The sequence below is a fragment of the Hyposmocoma kahamanoa genome, unplaced genomic scaffold (genome assembly GCF_003589595.1).
Source record: "Hyposmocoma kahamanoa isolate Upper Pololo Valley unplaced genomic scaffold, ASM358959v1 120, whole genome shotgun sequence".
In the NCBI taxonomy this organism is placed as follows: domain Eukaryota; kingdom Metazoa; phylum Arthropoda; class Insecta; order Lepidoptera; family Cosmopterigidae; genus Hyposmocoma; species Hyposmocoma kahamanoa.
In genome coordinates, this window is record NW_020653415.1 from 964242 (window position 1) to 981136 (window position 16895).

A 16895-nucleotide genomic window follows, 5' to 3' on the forward strand; every position below is an offset into this window, starting at 1 on the left:
TGTGTGTGTGTGTGTGTGTGTGTGTGTGTGTGTGTGTGTGTGTGTGTTTTTTGTTTGTAAAAGTAACTGTCCTTTACAAAATTAATACATAATTAATACAAAAATAAATCTTAAATGGGTAAAATAGGGGATAAAATTTTGTATGGAGATTCAATATAACTATTCTAAGACGTGGTCGCGGGCATCTAAAAAACATTACAGTTCTCCTTAGATAAAGTACATCGTTCTACAAAACGGAGTATTCAGTTAGACTATGGGATCAAACGACTCTCGCTTTTATATACATAACCTTAAAACTAATAATACATTATATTTTTCGTAACATGTATTTTAACAATAATCTACTCTAAGTCAGTCTAAGGGTCGTATTCTAGAACTCTGCTCAATGCTCAAGTCAGGGTTTGAGCAGACTTGAGTATGATTTCAAGCACTGGAAATACGACCCAAACGGCAAGGACTTGAGTATGATTTTCAGTGCTCACTGCAATACTCAAGTCCTGACTTGAGTATTGAGTAGAGTTCTGGAATACGACCCTCAGTTTGACAATAAATGCTGAAACAAAAGATGTTTAAATTTACTTTTCTAATTTCAAGTCCAATAACCTCAGGTAAATTGTTTAGTAAATATGGAATACGTTTCTGTAGATTAATTTCTGATACTACAAATTTACCAGACGTCATTGACCTTGTGTTACAGTTATTGATAACAGGATACGAAAATATGTTTCTGTAGATAAGAGTAAAGGATCTTAAGTATATATTTTGGAATGAAAATGTTTTTACAAACATTGCTTTAGAATGTTAAAAATCGCGCAAGGTTATCACCTACATATTTATGAATTTCAGTTTTGCAAAATATTAAACAGATATTCTCTTGCAGCTGATTTTGGTGAAAAATGACGGCCACCACAGCTGTGTCATTGACGCATTCGCCGCTAGTACGCGCCTTTCCTTTAATTATTTCAGGTAATACAAATGAATGAATGAAATATTCTTTATTGCACATTAAAAATGACAATGACAAAACAGAAATAATGTACGTTTCACAGGGTAAGATAATGTACAACAGGCTGCCTTATTGCTAAGTAGAAATTTCTTCCAGGCAATCTTAGAAATTTAACAGTTGGAATGGGGGTGCAACCAAAGAATATCTTGTAATGAAAGTGTTATAAATAAACACACTACTCATCAATAAAGTAATTGTATAAACTATAATATCAAATATATACATTATTAGAATAAATACCGCATACTGCCATTTTTAAACATTTAAAACGTTGTAGCTTTTTTAGGAAAATACGCTTTTTACTCACGCGCTTTTTAGTTTGAAGCGTAAAAAATCGTTTAGAAAAACGTTTAAGGGCGTGCATAGACGTAAAACGTGCATAGACTTTTGTGTTAAAAAAAGCTTGCAACGTTGTGTTTAAGTTAAGTAAGTTTATTTGTAAAACACGAGTTTTATTTTTTTTTACAAAATTATTATTCACATTGACGAATTAACTTATTTAGGAAATATAAATGGTGGGACTTGAAACTTAGGCACGTTGTAAAAAATGAAATTGTTGAGTACAGAACCGATATGATCTCGGCCTCGTAGCGTAGGCGGGCGAGCATTCGCTCGGGCGGCCCTCTTCCTATAGCGCGGTAAGTCTTCGTAACCTGATAATTCATTCGGACATTGTGTCACAAGGACGGTACATAAGAAATTCTGAACTGAGGCTATATTAAAAAACTGAGCTGTATCCATGGTATAATAACACAAGTAGCATACAAGCGTAGCAGAGCGGCTTGTATGTGTGGATAGCCGCTGCGTGCCGTGTATAGACGCCCATATTCACATAATCTCACAGTGCACTTGCGTTGCATCGCACCCGTCGTCAATTATAGAATTGAAGCGGTCGTTCGGTGTTCAAAACATGATATCAAATAGCAGATGTGTTTATTTTTGTTTGTGGTAGTTTGAACAGGAGTGCCTCAAATTCAAAATTGTTCAGCATTTAATTTCTATTTTAAATTCGCAATGCTGATATAAAAATATTAATACTTATATTGCAACCTGTAGGTACAACTACGCTCCGAGCGAAGTGTAGGTACTTACGCGCTGAACAGGCGGGAGTTTATTTATTTATTTCAAATGCAAGTCATAACAATACACGTTCCATTAGGTTAGTACTTATTGCTATGACACCCCTCAGGGGTATGGCACTTAGTCGCCACATTTTGGCTCACATTATTGTTCACACATTACAAAATATTAGATTAAAATAACATGTCAGTTATCCATCATCCGCCTTCGTCAAATACATAAAACAACATAATTTAACCAAAAACTACGCAAGTTTGTCTATATAAAATTCATTTAAGTTATAATATCACTTGTCAATTTTTAATTTTTTAGTGAAATTTCTGTAATTTGTCTCACATCTTAAGGTATTCGGGTAGTTTATTGTGAATCTTTATCGCATTATAATACGGACTATTCTGATAGATGCTTATGTACTTTGCGGAAGGCTTAATATATTCATGTATCTAGACAGTTTTATAGAAGTGGGTACAGCACTAATGAATAGTTCACTATTTTTTCTAATAAATTTAGCCATTTCAAATATGTACATAGAAAGTAGGGTTAATATTTGTAATTTTTTAAAATGTGGTCGAAAAGATTCCATCTGTTTGATATTCGTGATGATACGTACACACTTTTTTTGTAGAATAAGGAGATCATTCACCTGGGTACTGTTTCCCCATAGTATCAAGCCGTAATTTAACCATGCAAACGCATACCCGTAATAGGCTGACAAAGCTGTTTTTAATTTGTGACACATTTTAATTCGTGTAAAGCGTAGGTGAATTGGGAGATTTTCATCTTAATTTTTTGTACATGTGATTTCCAATCAATATGTGAGTCAATTTCTATTCCTAGGAAACTACTTGTAGTCACTTTCTCAAAATTTTTATCGTTTGTTTACACATAAATTTAATCCTAAGTCTGACTTTTGTCGTGGTCTAAATTCTATAATTTTCGTCTTATTATAATTTATTTCTAAGTTGTGTTTGCTAAGCCAGTTCGTTACGTTTTTAAATGTCTGTTCAAAAAGTATGTTGAAGTTTTTGTTATACTTGAAAATAAGGGAGATATCGTCTGCAAATAAAGTACATGGTGTGTGTATCTGTTTAGGTAAGTCATTTATGTATAATATAAATAGAATACATCCCAGTACACTACCCTGGGAAATTGAGGAGTTTATACATTGACTTACAAATAAATGGACGACGGGTCTAATACAAAAACCACGAAAAAAATGTCCCAAGTCAACCTATTTAAACGTAGTGACATGTAAAGGAATATGAACAAGCTTAAACGTTGAATTTAAATTGTAATGTCATCGCAGTACTGTCTAATTTTGCTTGCTTCGCTGTCAGTCGAACAAACGAAGACTAAAGCGTGAATGACGCTCTGTATACGATTTTAACGCTCTATAAGTTCGGACACTTTTTAGCGCGGACCCGACGTCAATATAATTGTAAGTCAATGAGTTTATATAAACTTTATTTGACCTTTATGTATTTGTTTCCCCCGTATTTGTGTTTTGACTCTCAACTTGTACGTACTGTATTCTATTTTTTAAGTAGGTGTATAACCATTTAAAGGCGTCACCTCTAATACCACTGTCATAAAATTGTTTTCAGAAGAATGTCATGGGAAACTTTATCATAAGCCTTTGTCATATCAATTATCCTACTTACATTTATTATACTGTGCCGATGCCGAGGCCCGAACGTTTGTAATTATTGTTCCGCCCGTGAGGCATACAACGCTTAAAAAAAAGGTAGGGCTGTAAAAAATGTCAACTACTTTTACTTACGAGATTATGATTTTTCCAGGAATGTTAGTGAATAAAATAGGCCAAGACTATGACTACAAAGACATTTACTATGTGGTGGTGGTGGATTGCGGTTCCAGCGGTTCCAGGTTACATGCTTACAAATTCATTCTGCCTAAAGGATATCGTAGGATCGGTGAGTAAATAGTTTGGTTAAGTCACAGTTACTTTTTGTTGGAGAGAGTTGTAAGAGTTTGCAGTACATTGTGTTATAGGGGCAATGAGTAATCAATTACGAACACAAGGATATTCCAAGGCGAATATTTGTAATCGCCGTGTGGCATATAATATAAGAATTTTTTTTATCCAAGTGATGGAACGCACATGTCGTGCACCCGGTGGCAAGCGACATGCCAATCCATAACAGGCCCATATCTTTCGACATAAGGTTTGTTTATAGTGCTTCTCCCTATCAACCTCTTGGTTGTTCGGGAAAAACACTATGACCTGTGCGAGCGAGCCCGCACAGGGCCCATCTAAGTCAGGTCCTAACTCCAGATCAGCCCGTTTGCACGGACTTTATCCGGTTCTCTGTAAGGCTACTGCCTTATGTCAGCCGCCCCGGGTGCACGTACAGCACTCTCTATTTTCCAGATAGGTACCGGAGCTTTAGGCACGGTCACTTCCCGACGTGCTCTGCGCGACTAACGGTTATCACTGCTTAGTCGCCGACTCTAAGTCGACTACCAAATCTCCTCATTGGTGGCGGAGCTGTTAGGCACGATCACATCCCGACACCGAACGAACGGCGTCTCTCCAGTTCCTAAATTCCTACGCGGCCAGAGGGACCGGAGGATGTCGAGCACATCCTCTACTAGCTCTCCGGGCTAGTGCCAGAGATGACAGGCAGCAGAGTCTTGTGATAATGTCCGGACATAGCTACCGACTTAAAGGGCAACTCACGTATCCCGCGCGTCTCTTCGCCTCAGGCCCTCAAATTGACCGCTACTAAGATCGCTAGCTGCGCGCGGGACAAACGCCCCAGCCACATGCTACTGGGCCTGATGAACATGTTCATCTCGGCAGCTAACCATAAACCCCGTCGAGTTCATACCCAAGTCCGGGACCCCAGTGACGCCCATGAAGGCGTATCACTGGCGGAAGGTTTGGCTCGGACGCCCGCCGTACCCTGGTCTTGCCGGGGAGCCCGTAGTCTCCCCGGAAAAGTCTATCTCTCGGGTCGCTAGATAGGGCCAATCCATAACAGTTGAAATACCACTCAGAGCTTTAACTAAGAAAGACCTGAGGCCACTGCGCCTGTCACCCTCACATAAGTTGATATGTGCCTGTAAATATGTTACATGTAATAACGTCCACTGTATTTACCCTAACAAATAAAATAAATAGTTAACTGCATTTTGAGGTCCCGGCGCGAGTTTTTCCGCTCTTCTTGTAGGCAGTGCGAGAGCTTACAAATAAAAACCTTACCGCTTAGTCATTATCATAACCGCTTTTCGATCGTAAGATATGAATACAGCCTAGTTTTACTGCTACTTATACGTGGGGTATATAGAAAGTTTCTGGAACTGTATACTTGTCAAAGAAAAAAAAACAAATATGTAATTTGAAGAAGGAACTCTCTGTGAGTAATGAGACTGTCATTTGTTTTTCATTATGGCGTCGTTTTGAAAACTGTGAGTCGCTATTACAATGAATTTTAGTTCATTTTTTTCCATCCTCTAAGAATTTCACTGGTGAAAATTTTCGCTCCATGATTTGACTTAAGTCAACACGAGAATTGTCAGAGACTTCAATTGGCATTTGGTGATGAAGCCCCATGTCGTCGGTGCAAAAGATATCGCATGTGCATCTGAAGGTTCGGAACTTTACAATCGATGGATACCGCGTGATTACCAGAAACGACTGCGTGCATAGTGGTGCCTTAAAATGATAAAAAAAGTTTAATGGAGGACAATCATTGGCTGTATATAATATCGTGACAGCTGACGAAACCTGAGTGTACTGCTTTGAACCGGAAAGAAAAAGCCAGTCCGCACAATGGGTCTTTCCTTTTGAAGATTTGCCGACGAAAGTTAAGAAAGGTCGGAGCACTGGTAGGAAAATGGTTGCGTCTTTCTTCGGGCAAATCAGGACATTACACTACGTAGCATTTGAAGACCAAAGGATAGTACGGCAGATTGGTATGTGAACACCTGCTTGCCCAGAGCGTTAGAAAAAGTTCGCAAAAAGCGTTCTCGAAGCAATATCGCAATTCATCACGACAATGCCTCTGCACATTTCGCTAACATAATGAATGCATATTTGAAGGCCTCAAATGTGGAACTAATGACCCATCCGTTATACAGCCCAGACCTTGCACCATGCGACTCTTTTTATTTCCAAAAGTCAAAGACAAACTTAGAGGTTTACGATTTACAAGCCAGAAAGAGGCGGTGAAAGAGATCCCTACGGAAGACTGATCCCACTGTTTTTCACAATGGATCCAACGAATGCAACAGTGTGTGAATAGCGAGGGCATATACTTTGAAAAACAATAAATCTATTATAAACATAATATCTGGTCTTACTTATCAGAATTCCGAAGCTTTCAGTATTACCTAAGTATAAGTAAGTGTGATGAAACATATATTAAGAGGACTATAACTGCCTCCATTGCCGAACGGTTACAATACTTGTCTGCCACGCAGAGGTCCCGGTTTTGATTCCCGGCTCGGGAGAAATATTAATTTCTCTCGTGAGTTGGGTGTAATTTGTGGTGGTCAATGTGTGTGAGTTTCTCTATGAATGTGTGTTATTATTATTATTATTATTATTATTATTACTGTTTGCCTATCTCTATTGCACAAAGTCGGACAATTGTTCATCATCAACCTATCTATACGTCCCACTGCCGGGCACGGGTCTCCTCTTAAGCGAGGGATAAGGCCATAGTGCGTCATGCTGGTGGGGAACTTAACACGTTTTTGGAGGGTTGTAAACCTTCTTTGACGTGCAGGTTTTCTCACGGTGTTTTTTTCCCCGAAATACTCAATTTCAACTTACATTTCGCACATCAATTCCGAAAAACTCAGAGATGCGAGGCTGGATTCGAACCCACGGCTTCTGCTTGAGAGGCAGTAGGTTAGATCTTCAGGCTATCACGGCTTTTTTGGTTTCTAAGATCGTATCTATTAAAATGTATCTGTAATGGATCTGTTTGTACATTTTAGATTAGACAATAATTAAACTTGGCGGTACTTACCTAGAACATTATATATTATCGCGATTCACAATCCAGTGGAGGTAGAGATCTTTCGGATGAATTCTTCTTTTCAGATTCTGAAAACCTAAACATAGATGATGAACTATACGCTGCCATAAAACCTGGACTCTCGAGTTATGCGGATATACCAAAAGTAGGTGCAAAGGCCATTGTTGATTTGATAAAAGCGGCAGATGTATTTGTACCAAAGGAAATGAAAGCAGTGACTCCTTTGATAGTACGTGCGACAGCTGGTTTGAGAGTATTACCTGAAAACAAAGCTGATACACTGATAAAGCATATTCGTGAAGCTATTTCTGAGTAAGTTTATTCTTTATTAAACATTGACCTACCAATAAATCGACATCGGGTTCGCGCTTAAAAGTGTCCGCATCTATAGGGCGTTAAAATCACATACAGAGCGTCAATCGCGCAACAGTCTTAGTTTGTTCGAGTGTCAGCGCGGTTGCCAATCATGCAGTACCATATAATAATAACTTGTAAAAATTACTGCAGCAAAGTGTAAAAACAGGGTTTTGTACCATATTTTCACTAAACAAATATATTGTGTTATCATAGTTCTCATTTAAAAATGTTATTTTGTACAGTTTTATAGTATTTAATTTATATATAAATGAATCGTAAATATAAATTACAAAAGCACACAAAATAATCAAATAGCTAACTGTCTTTTTCTACACATTGCGTGCGCAAAAGATGGAAAGAGACCCATTGTGTCAATTTCAAGAAGCTTATATATAAACTTCTTGGTCATTTTCAATTGTTCGAACCACAAGCGATTGAAATATTTACAACAAAGAAACTACAGAGTCGCTTTAATTTTAATCTTATTTTTAAAATGATTTTTAATCAAACGTTTGCAATAACTAACAAAATATTGTTGTGCTCGTTTTACGGCTTGGGATTACCTATTAGAAATCAGAAAATACATTTGCCCGAAATAACGTTACCTCGACTTTTCATAATGTTAAATGTATTTTTTTTAGAAAGATTACAAAATAAAAACTAATTTTGTCTTTGTGAAAAGCACTAAAATTACACGAAAGCGGTTTTATTATAAATCGGTTTTCGGGATTACGGATATTTGAGTTTACGTTTAGTTGGAATATCGGTGCATTTACACACTTGTTATTTTCACACTTGTAGTAATATTTGTATGTATGTATCTGCCCAACTGTTTATTAAATTCTTTAAGTGAATTTGTACAAAATTCGACATCTTAATATATAAAAAAATTTATTAATATTTACGATAAAGGCTACTCCATCACTCTTGTGTTCAAGTAATTTTCAGTCGAAGCTAAGTATGGTGCATTTTGTTAAATTTCCAGTAGAAGCTGAATATGGTGTTTTTGGGTCCTTAAATTGTTGCAAGCAAAATTAGGCAGTACTGCACTGACGTTACAATTTAAATTAAATTTTTTAGTTTTTTATATTTCGTTACATGTCACTACGTTTGTATAGGTTAATTCGGCCATTTTTTTCGTGGTTTTTGTTTATTAGACCCGACGTTCATTTGTTGCTAGGTCAATGTTATTAAAATTGACTACTTTAAGTTTCGTTGTGGTAAAATTTTTAATATTCCAGAGTATTATTATTGATACAAGAAACGCAAGTAAAACTTCCTTTGACCCGACTGGATTCGAACCAACGTCTGTCGCCTCAACGTGGTTCCCGCTCGGCCCGCTGAGTTACGACATGAGCAGATCTTTACGAACTTCTCTCTACTTTATCGTTGCCAATCTTTGGGTTTTAAAAGGCTTTTATGCCATGACGCCACCTGAGAGAACTTATGAAAGTTTTTTTACTCAGCGTCGCAGAGTATCTTCTGGAATGTTAACTTCTTTTATCATTTTTACATAATTTAGCCATTGTCCTTCAATAGATAAAGTTAGAAAAGACGTAGTGATCCCTTTCAGTCAATAAACATACAATGCAATATATACCAAAAACATTGGTATAGTAGGCACTGTTTGAAGAAGTTATATTTTCAGCCTTGGCTATCCAGTGAACGAAAATAGTGTCAAAATACTAAAGGAGTCAGACGAGGGTATCTGCATGTGGTATGCGGTTAACTTGCTGACTGGTGAGTGTGGGAAAAGATCATTCCTTTATTTTATTAAGTGGTTTGCTCTTTCTATCTAGGCTTCAAGGTCAAAACGAGCCCAAATATGACAAAATAATCACTACTGAGACGCGATTTCATTCAGAAGATACCTGTTTAATCTTAAATATATTTGTGTAAAAGCTCAGAGTTCCAAAACCGCAATTTTGAAACCACTGGTCACAGTAATTCCATTAAAAACCCACAGACATTGAATTGCAATTATGATAATATTTGTTATTCTGCTAAAACATTGAATCAATCTTGGCACTTGAATCTCTTTTTTTTAATATTAGTTTTACGGCGTCCAAATAAATCCATCAAGCCAATCTTCAACGACTTTTTTCCATATCTTTTTAAATAGTGTGTCTGAGACTTTCTTCATTGAATATATTTCAGGTATTTGTTTGAAGGTATCTATATCTCTCCAATGGTGAAAAGAATATATGCATATACATATGTATTCATAAGTCTTCGTATTCTGCAGTAAAGATGGCAAGAGGCGGGGGATGTCTTCTTCTTTATAAATCTTTATGCCTATGTTTGATATTTGGTCACGAGATTGGGAATACACTTGAATCTCAACAAAGTGCAGTGAATGGCAATGACGGCATTATTTTTTTTTTGTTTTCCTTAGTTCCGCATGGAACAGGCGACGGTCAGAGACCATACTGCCTAGTAATTAGCTTCTCTTTTCTTCAGTATAAAATGTTTCGATTTAAATCTTCAGTATAAGATCCTTCAGTTTAAGTCTTCAGTCACTAATAATCGATGTTGCCTTACTAAAACTTGACATGATAGTAACAATTAGTAAACTATGCCATCGACGTAGTGAAGCCATTGAAGAGCAGAATACCATTAAATTGCAATGGTAGTTGGATAGTAGCTTGATGGTTAGCCACTACGAAACTTGCAGAATACCAAATGTACAAAATCCTACCATTGACAATCTATAGACACACAACTGATGAGAAAAGTAGCAAAAGTGGGCCCATTATAATGATCTGACGCATAATGCTTTAGTTTGTATTGTTAACTGCATTAACTAATAAATGATTTATCTAGATAATCTCGGAAAGGGTACAGCAATGACATCATTAGAAATAGGCGGAGCGTCAGCTCAAGTAACTTACGCGGTGAACAACGACGACATAAACAAATATTCAGCCAATGACATATTTATACGACCTGCTGTTTTCAGCACTACACTTTTCTCTCACAGGTAGTTTTTTATTTAAACACTATACATTCAGCGACATTGCTTTTTAAGTTTCCTCTAACGCTATCACATTCTTTTCCAAGTCACCTTTATCAACTTTTGTCAAACCGGTCACATACACTTGCAATTTATCTATCTACCCGACCGTGTACGCTCATAGTGGCCACTTTGAGTCCTAGTTGGGTTGATGAAGATGACTTATGAGCCAATCTTCACGACGAGCATCGTGCACGTTGAGGGCACATGAGTACGCCACCAACGTAATTAAGGGCCTTCATCTCGTGACGTTTAGCATCGAGTCAGCTTTACGCTGCTCGTGGCCTCTTCACAATCCTAACTCAACTGATATTCTTATGGTGTCATCATGCCTTTGCATCTTTCTTGCTTGTTCAACTGCACAGAACAAACGGTTTCCTTTGCATGAGCAAAGTTAATAATAAATAATGGATAAAGATTTTTCTTTCGTGGTTTATTTTGCTTTGCCATCCATCACTATTCTGTGATGGTCACTTTCATTACAGACTGCGCACATTTTAGTTTTCTTGCTTCTATAGTATAAACGTAAGACAGAATATGTAACTAAAATATTGGATATTTCTGTTTTGAGACATAACATCATTAAAATTTTATACTCAATTTCAGTTTCATCGGACAGGGTATAGGAGCAGCTCGTTTCGGTTCCCTTCAATTGGAGTCTGGTCATCCTGAACCACAGGAGCTGTATTTGTCCGTGTGCCTAGACCCTGCTTTGTGCGAGCATGAATTTAATTTTTTTGGCCAGCTTGTGAAAGTCAGGTAGGTCGGTATAGAAATACAAATAGATAACAATTTGTAGTAAACCTTGTTAAACATCCGTAAAATTTACTGAACCTAGCGATTAAGTCGCTAAAGCGACAACACTGCCCGTGAAGGAAAACATCAAACCACAAAGATTTTTTTGAAGTTGTTATTGCTATACTGCTACCCAAAGGTTACCTGCACCCATTTTACGGACGCTGTCGCTGCAGTGTAGTCAAGTTCCTAGTATTTAGTTAGTGCTTACTTGTCATTATTAATCGCTATATCATGATTTGTAGTTTTACACTAACCTAATACTAAGACTTATTTTATCATGCTGTGTACACTGTTTTTGGAATGTGGTCTAGGTTATTAATGTATCAAACTGTATCTGTTACCATGTGATGATTACATTCTGTTTGTGTACCTTTAAAATAAAATAAATGATATTAGTTTTAAATGAAAACAGAAAATCCCGAAAATCCCGGTATTTTGTTAGCTGAAAACCAGTTTCTAAAATTGATGATTACCCGGTTAGATCGGTTAACCGAGTAACCAGTTTGCATGCCTTAAACATGGTAAGACCGAGGAAAATATTTGAGGTTACTTGTTTTGAAGACGCGAAATCTATTCATTTTGATACCTGAAACCTTGCTTACGGAGACTTGGTTAGTGTTATTATTCTTTTTTAGCGGAACGTCTCGTAAGGGTTTGAGTCCAGAGGCAGTTTTTGCGCGATGTCGTGAGATAGTTCAGCGGTACATCAAAGTTACGATGAAATCTACTAACGTCGAGAAGGTCCCTACAGAGAACGGCGTCGCCGCCATGGGATACTTTTACCATTTTTCCAACGACGAAGGATTTATTAGTAAGATATTAATATTGTATCAGTAGCACTAGAGCTCCTAGTGAAAGAGTTCGTCGGGGGAAGTACTGCCATCTTACCTATTTCTGCCGCCAAGCAGTTATATCATCATTACTGTTCCGGTTTTGAAGGTAAGGGTGCTGGTGAGATTACAGGCACACGGGACTTGTCAACTTATGTCTCAGGGTGACGGGCGCAGTGGTAGTAGTGTTAATTAAGATTTTTGTTATTTAAAATTTTGAGTGACACTGCAACTGTTATGGACAGGCGTGTAGCTTACCATCAGGCGCACGACTTGTTCGTCCCGTCACTTGATATTATAAAAAAAAAATTGTTTCACATGAAGTCGTTGTCATGCTTCGATTTTTATCTAATATATCGTAAACATTATGCAATTAGGTAGTTAGCGGAATTACAATGTTTAAAAACTATTTTAATTGCCGCCATGGCCGAACTGTTACCATGCTGGTCTGCCACGCAGAGGTCCCAGAGAAATATATGTGTGGCCTACATTTATTTCTCTCGTGAGTTTGGGTGTCATTCTGTGGTTGTCTATGTGTGTGTCCATGGCATCCACTACGAGCCGAGAACCGAGCGAAATGGTACGCATTGGGATAGACCTATGTCCAGCAGTGGACTGCGATAGGCTGTTGATGATAATGATGATGGGTACAGCTTCGGTTACTACAGCAAATGACATGAATGCTCCGCTTCATTACATAGCTAGCATAGCATGATACGCAAAACGGTACGGAATTCAGGACCCCTCTCAATATAAATATACATATATGTAGTACGTATATATGTAGAAGTATAAATATAATATATTTATTAAATATCTACATATATTATAGGTAGGTATTTTATCTACACACGTATCATAAACCCTCTATGATATGTTAAAAAACCGCAAATTACGACCAGCGTAAAGATTTACTGTTTTGTTAGAACAAATTTCTTAAATGTGATTTCCACCTTTTCGAACCGATGACGGTTTAAAAAAGTTGGAAAGGAAGAAGTACACCAACCGTAACCTTAATGGCACCGCCCCGTCAGGCCCTAATCATTTACTGCGTCCAGCGATACCGACGACGTTGTTATACGTGTCACGCGGCTTCATTACTCCACAAAGTCTGCCGACATTGTGGAGTATATACGGGTGAAGCCAATGCTACCCTGAGGGTCGAGTAGTTGGTGTTCCGTCACTATGTAAATTTTAATTCATTTGTGGTGAGAGTACCAACTCGACATCTGTCGACCTTCATGAAAGATGAGTTTTGGCCGAAGGGGGTCATGTACCAACGTTTCCGAGGCCGGCTATCGGACACCCACGTTGCGTCACACGTCGCAGACAATACGTGTAAATAATAATTAGTCAGTAGTGTTTTTATTGTATTATTATGTATGTTAGTCTTATAAGGCATGTATTTATGCTACTACTACGATTTTCAGAGGTAAGGCCGCCTTTTCCTTTCGTAGTTTTTCTTGAGACTTGATAATGTACTTGTAAACGCACGTAAAAAAAAACTTGATTTGGTAACTTTTTGCAATCACGACGACCATTTTTGTCAGTATTCATGTTGAAAAACTGTACAATTACGCTCTCAGATAATGCCACAAAAATACAAATATCAAATTAACCTTACCTTTACGTTACCTTTTATAAGTAATAAATAAAAGTTCTGTCTCTCTAGTATGCTTTAATGTCAGTGTTTATATTTCAGCTCCAGACGAAAGTGGCGAGATATCTATTCTTCAGATAATGGAACACGCGATGGGTCCAAGTGGTGGATGTGCTACATCTGATGAGAAGAGACCTTGGCGTTGTTTTGACGCCGTCTTTATCGTATCCCTGCTGCAGGATGGTTACGGGTTTGATGAGAGTACTAAGATTAATGTGAGTTGGATTGCATCCCGGATACTTTCCTCTTCAATAATATTTACAAAGGTCGAACAAACAAAAAACAAAATTCCTTGACTCTAACCAGCTATTTATTATCTATATATACTATACAACTATAAATTATCTATCACTATCCCAACTAAGCTACGGAACGAATTAGCAGATCTTACGAATATCTTTATGTGCCCGTTGCAGATCTTTGTTTCTGGTTGTAAAGGTGCCTATAGATTTGCTCGACATTGTCGATCGTTACTGTGTACAATGTCGATTGGGTGCCTACAGATTTGCTCGACACTGTCGATCGATATGATGTGTTTTGAGACAGAAATTTTGCCGCAGGTTTGTTTATAAAACTGCAAATACTATATATACAGTGTACAGTAAGTGTACTCGCAGCTTTACAAGTAAAGATGCGGCAAAATTTCTGTCTGGAAACATCATACCGATCGACAGTTATGATCGACAAAATCGTGCTAATCTGTAGGCGTCTGATCGACATTGACACACCGAAATTAGGTAGCCAAAAGTAACTAGAAAATTACCCAGTACCCTACTCCTTTTGTGCACTTTAAACATCACTGGGTTCACGGAGTAGCAAAGTAATTTACATTCACTTTTAAGTTTACAGTAATTTTAAATTAAAAAACATTAACGTTTCAGGTGTACAATGATATTGATGGATATGGCGTAGAGTGGTCTCTAGGAATCGCCTACAATTACGTGATGGCGGCGATTACTGCGCAGCCTGGTCCCGCAAACGTCTACGACAAATTTATTAGGAGCATATTGGCCAAAAGGAGAAAATAAAACAATTGAGGATCATCGTATATTTTTCAGTGGAACATAAAGTTGCTATCGGTAATGCGAGATTCAATCAGTGCTTGTAATTTGCTTCATAGTAATAATATTAATACAATGTATTTTTATTTTTATTGTGTCTTAATTTTGTCCCACAAAGTAATTATTCCTTTGATTTTCCAGACACTAAGTCTACTTTTAACTGGCGCAAAAATACCATAGGAATTAGTAACAATGAATTGAAATATCGTTCCTTCACTATACATATATAACATGAATTTTGTTTCTGATCAATATCATTTTCTAATTGTTTCTAATACAAAAACTTCAAAAAACTTTATTTAGACCTGCAGAAGGTAAAACAGTTAAATATTTACGGCGTGTACTTGCGCCTGATCTTAAAGATGACCGCGATATGGAAAGGGAACGTAGGGCTCAGTCAGGGTGAATATGATCGCAACCCAGATTCGCAAGATGATCGGGAGAGGTGAAGGTAACTCTTTTCAGAGCGTACTGTACCTTCCTATATGCATGCAGTCTGTGGCAAGGGTATCACAAACGAAGTTTGTGATTGAAAAATATTATTTTCAGCTATATAACGACATTGGTAACAGTTATGGTGTAGACTGGCCTCTTGGATTGGCCTACCATTACGTCATGGCGGCAATTGCGGCGAAACCAGGACCAGATCATATTTATATTAATTACATTAAGAGTTTATTGCCTATGCAATCATAATTTCGACATTTTGGGAATACAAAGTAACGCAATTAAAAGTTACATTATCAGCACTGGGAGAGGAAAAATCATTCCTGCTACATAGTTCCATTTATTAACCAATATGGCGGACTTTAATGTACGAAGAAAAAAATTACTGCTACATAATCTGCTTATGTACGAGCAATGTTTGTTCCCTTTACAAATCCAATATGGCGGACCTCCATAGCGTGTTTGCGAAGGTCGTATAGTTTCGTGGCCGTTTATGTACTGAGGATTAATTTGCGAAATTCATAGTTCATTCCTTAGAATAATAACGCATAGAAACCTAGTCCGCACACGCTAAGTGAGGCAAATTGAAGCGCGCCCAATGGGCCTACACGAGCGGGCGGGCCTTCAGTGCTCAAGGTCAACTTGCACCGCGAACAGATCAAGAATTTTAGCTAAAAATGACGAAATGTACGGTAAATGAGTGTAAAAATACGTCAGACAAACATAAAATAGATACTAACATCACATTCCACAAGGAAGTAACGCGTTTCAACTTGTTTTTTTATATAAATTTTCACTAAAACCGAAAATTAACCTACTACTAAAACTAGCCTACATGAATTTGATTTTTGCCTCACTTGTGACAGTTCGTTTGATATGAAACTATCATTCTATGCGTTATTATTCTAAGGTTCATTCTAATTGTTACAAAAATACATAATAATACACTGTGATACTCAAATGTGACTAATTTTATTTTGTACCCTTATGTGCAGACACAGACAGATGAGCGTCATTTCATTAATTACATTTTTTAAAGACTTATCTTTATTATTGACTTAATTTACCTCAATTATGAAAACAATCGGTAATCACTTTTATTTAATAAAGACAGATGACTGAAATAAAGATCTTAATATCGATTGATCCAAGCAGTAATGTGAGCATTAGTCGTTTAAATTTTGAAGGGTTGGGGTGCTGGTGAAATTACAGGCACATGGACTTGTCAACTTATGTCTCAGAGTGAGGGGCGCAGTGACTGTGAGGTATTTGCGATTAAAGACTCTGAATATCACTTTCTTATGGATATGCGTGTTGCTTACCACCAGCCGCACAATTTATTTGTCTTGTTACTTGATATTATAAAAAAAATCCCTGCACTCGAAATAGATTTATTAATTTGAGCCTTCTCCTCACTTACCTCGTCCTTATTTATTGCAATAAATAAATGAATAAATTGAAATCAGTGTTTGGAACGCATTGCGTTTTCTAGCAAATACTAAGTTACTAATCCTGTTGTTAGCGCAACTGGCACCACACAAATTGTCTTTATATTTAAGTGTCTTTGTTTATAGTAAATGAAACTATTTTTCCGAATTTAAATCGCGTATATTTGTTTTTTCAAACAAACCGAC

The 16895-nt window shown here is 37.2% G+C and overlaps 1 protein-coding gene across 2 annotated transcripts in view; it reads left to right on the forward strand.

The window, feature by feature from the left end:
- Positions 1–14859, forward strand: part of LOC113240148 (ectonucleoside triphosphate diphosphohydrolase 5-like) — a 20998-nt gene extending 6139 nt beyond the window's left edge. For both annotated transcript variants that reach the window (XM_026477377.1, XM_026477378.1), the window contains exons 2-10: positions 881–966; positions 3886–4020; positions 7161–7407; positions 9101–9192; positions 10276–10432; positions 11072–11224; positions 11899–12074; positions 13796–13968; positions 14635–14859. In XM_026477377.1, the coding sequence (XP_026333162.1) occupies positions 897–966; positions 3886–4020; positions 7161–7407; positions 9101–9192; positions 10276–10432; positions 11072–11224; positions 11899–12074; positions 13796–13968; positions 14635–14781 (1350 nt within the window). In that variant the 5' untranslated portion in view covers positions 881–896 and the 3' untranslated portion in view covers positions 14782–14859. The remainder of the gene's footprint in view (positions 1–880; positions 967–3885; positions 4021–7160; positions 7408–9100; positions 9193–10275; positions 10433–11071; positions 11225–11898; positions 12075–13795; positions 13969–14634) is intronic.
- Positions 14860–16895: the final 2036 nt, after the last annotated feature.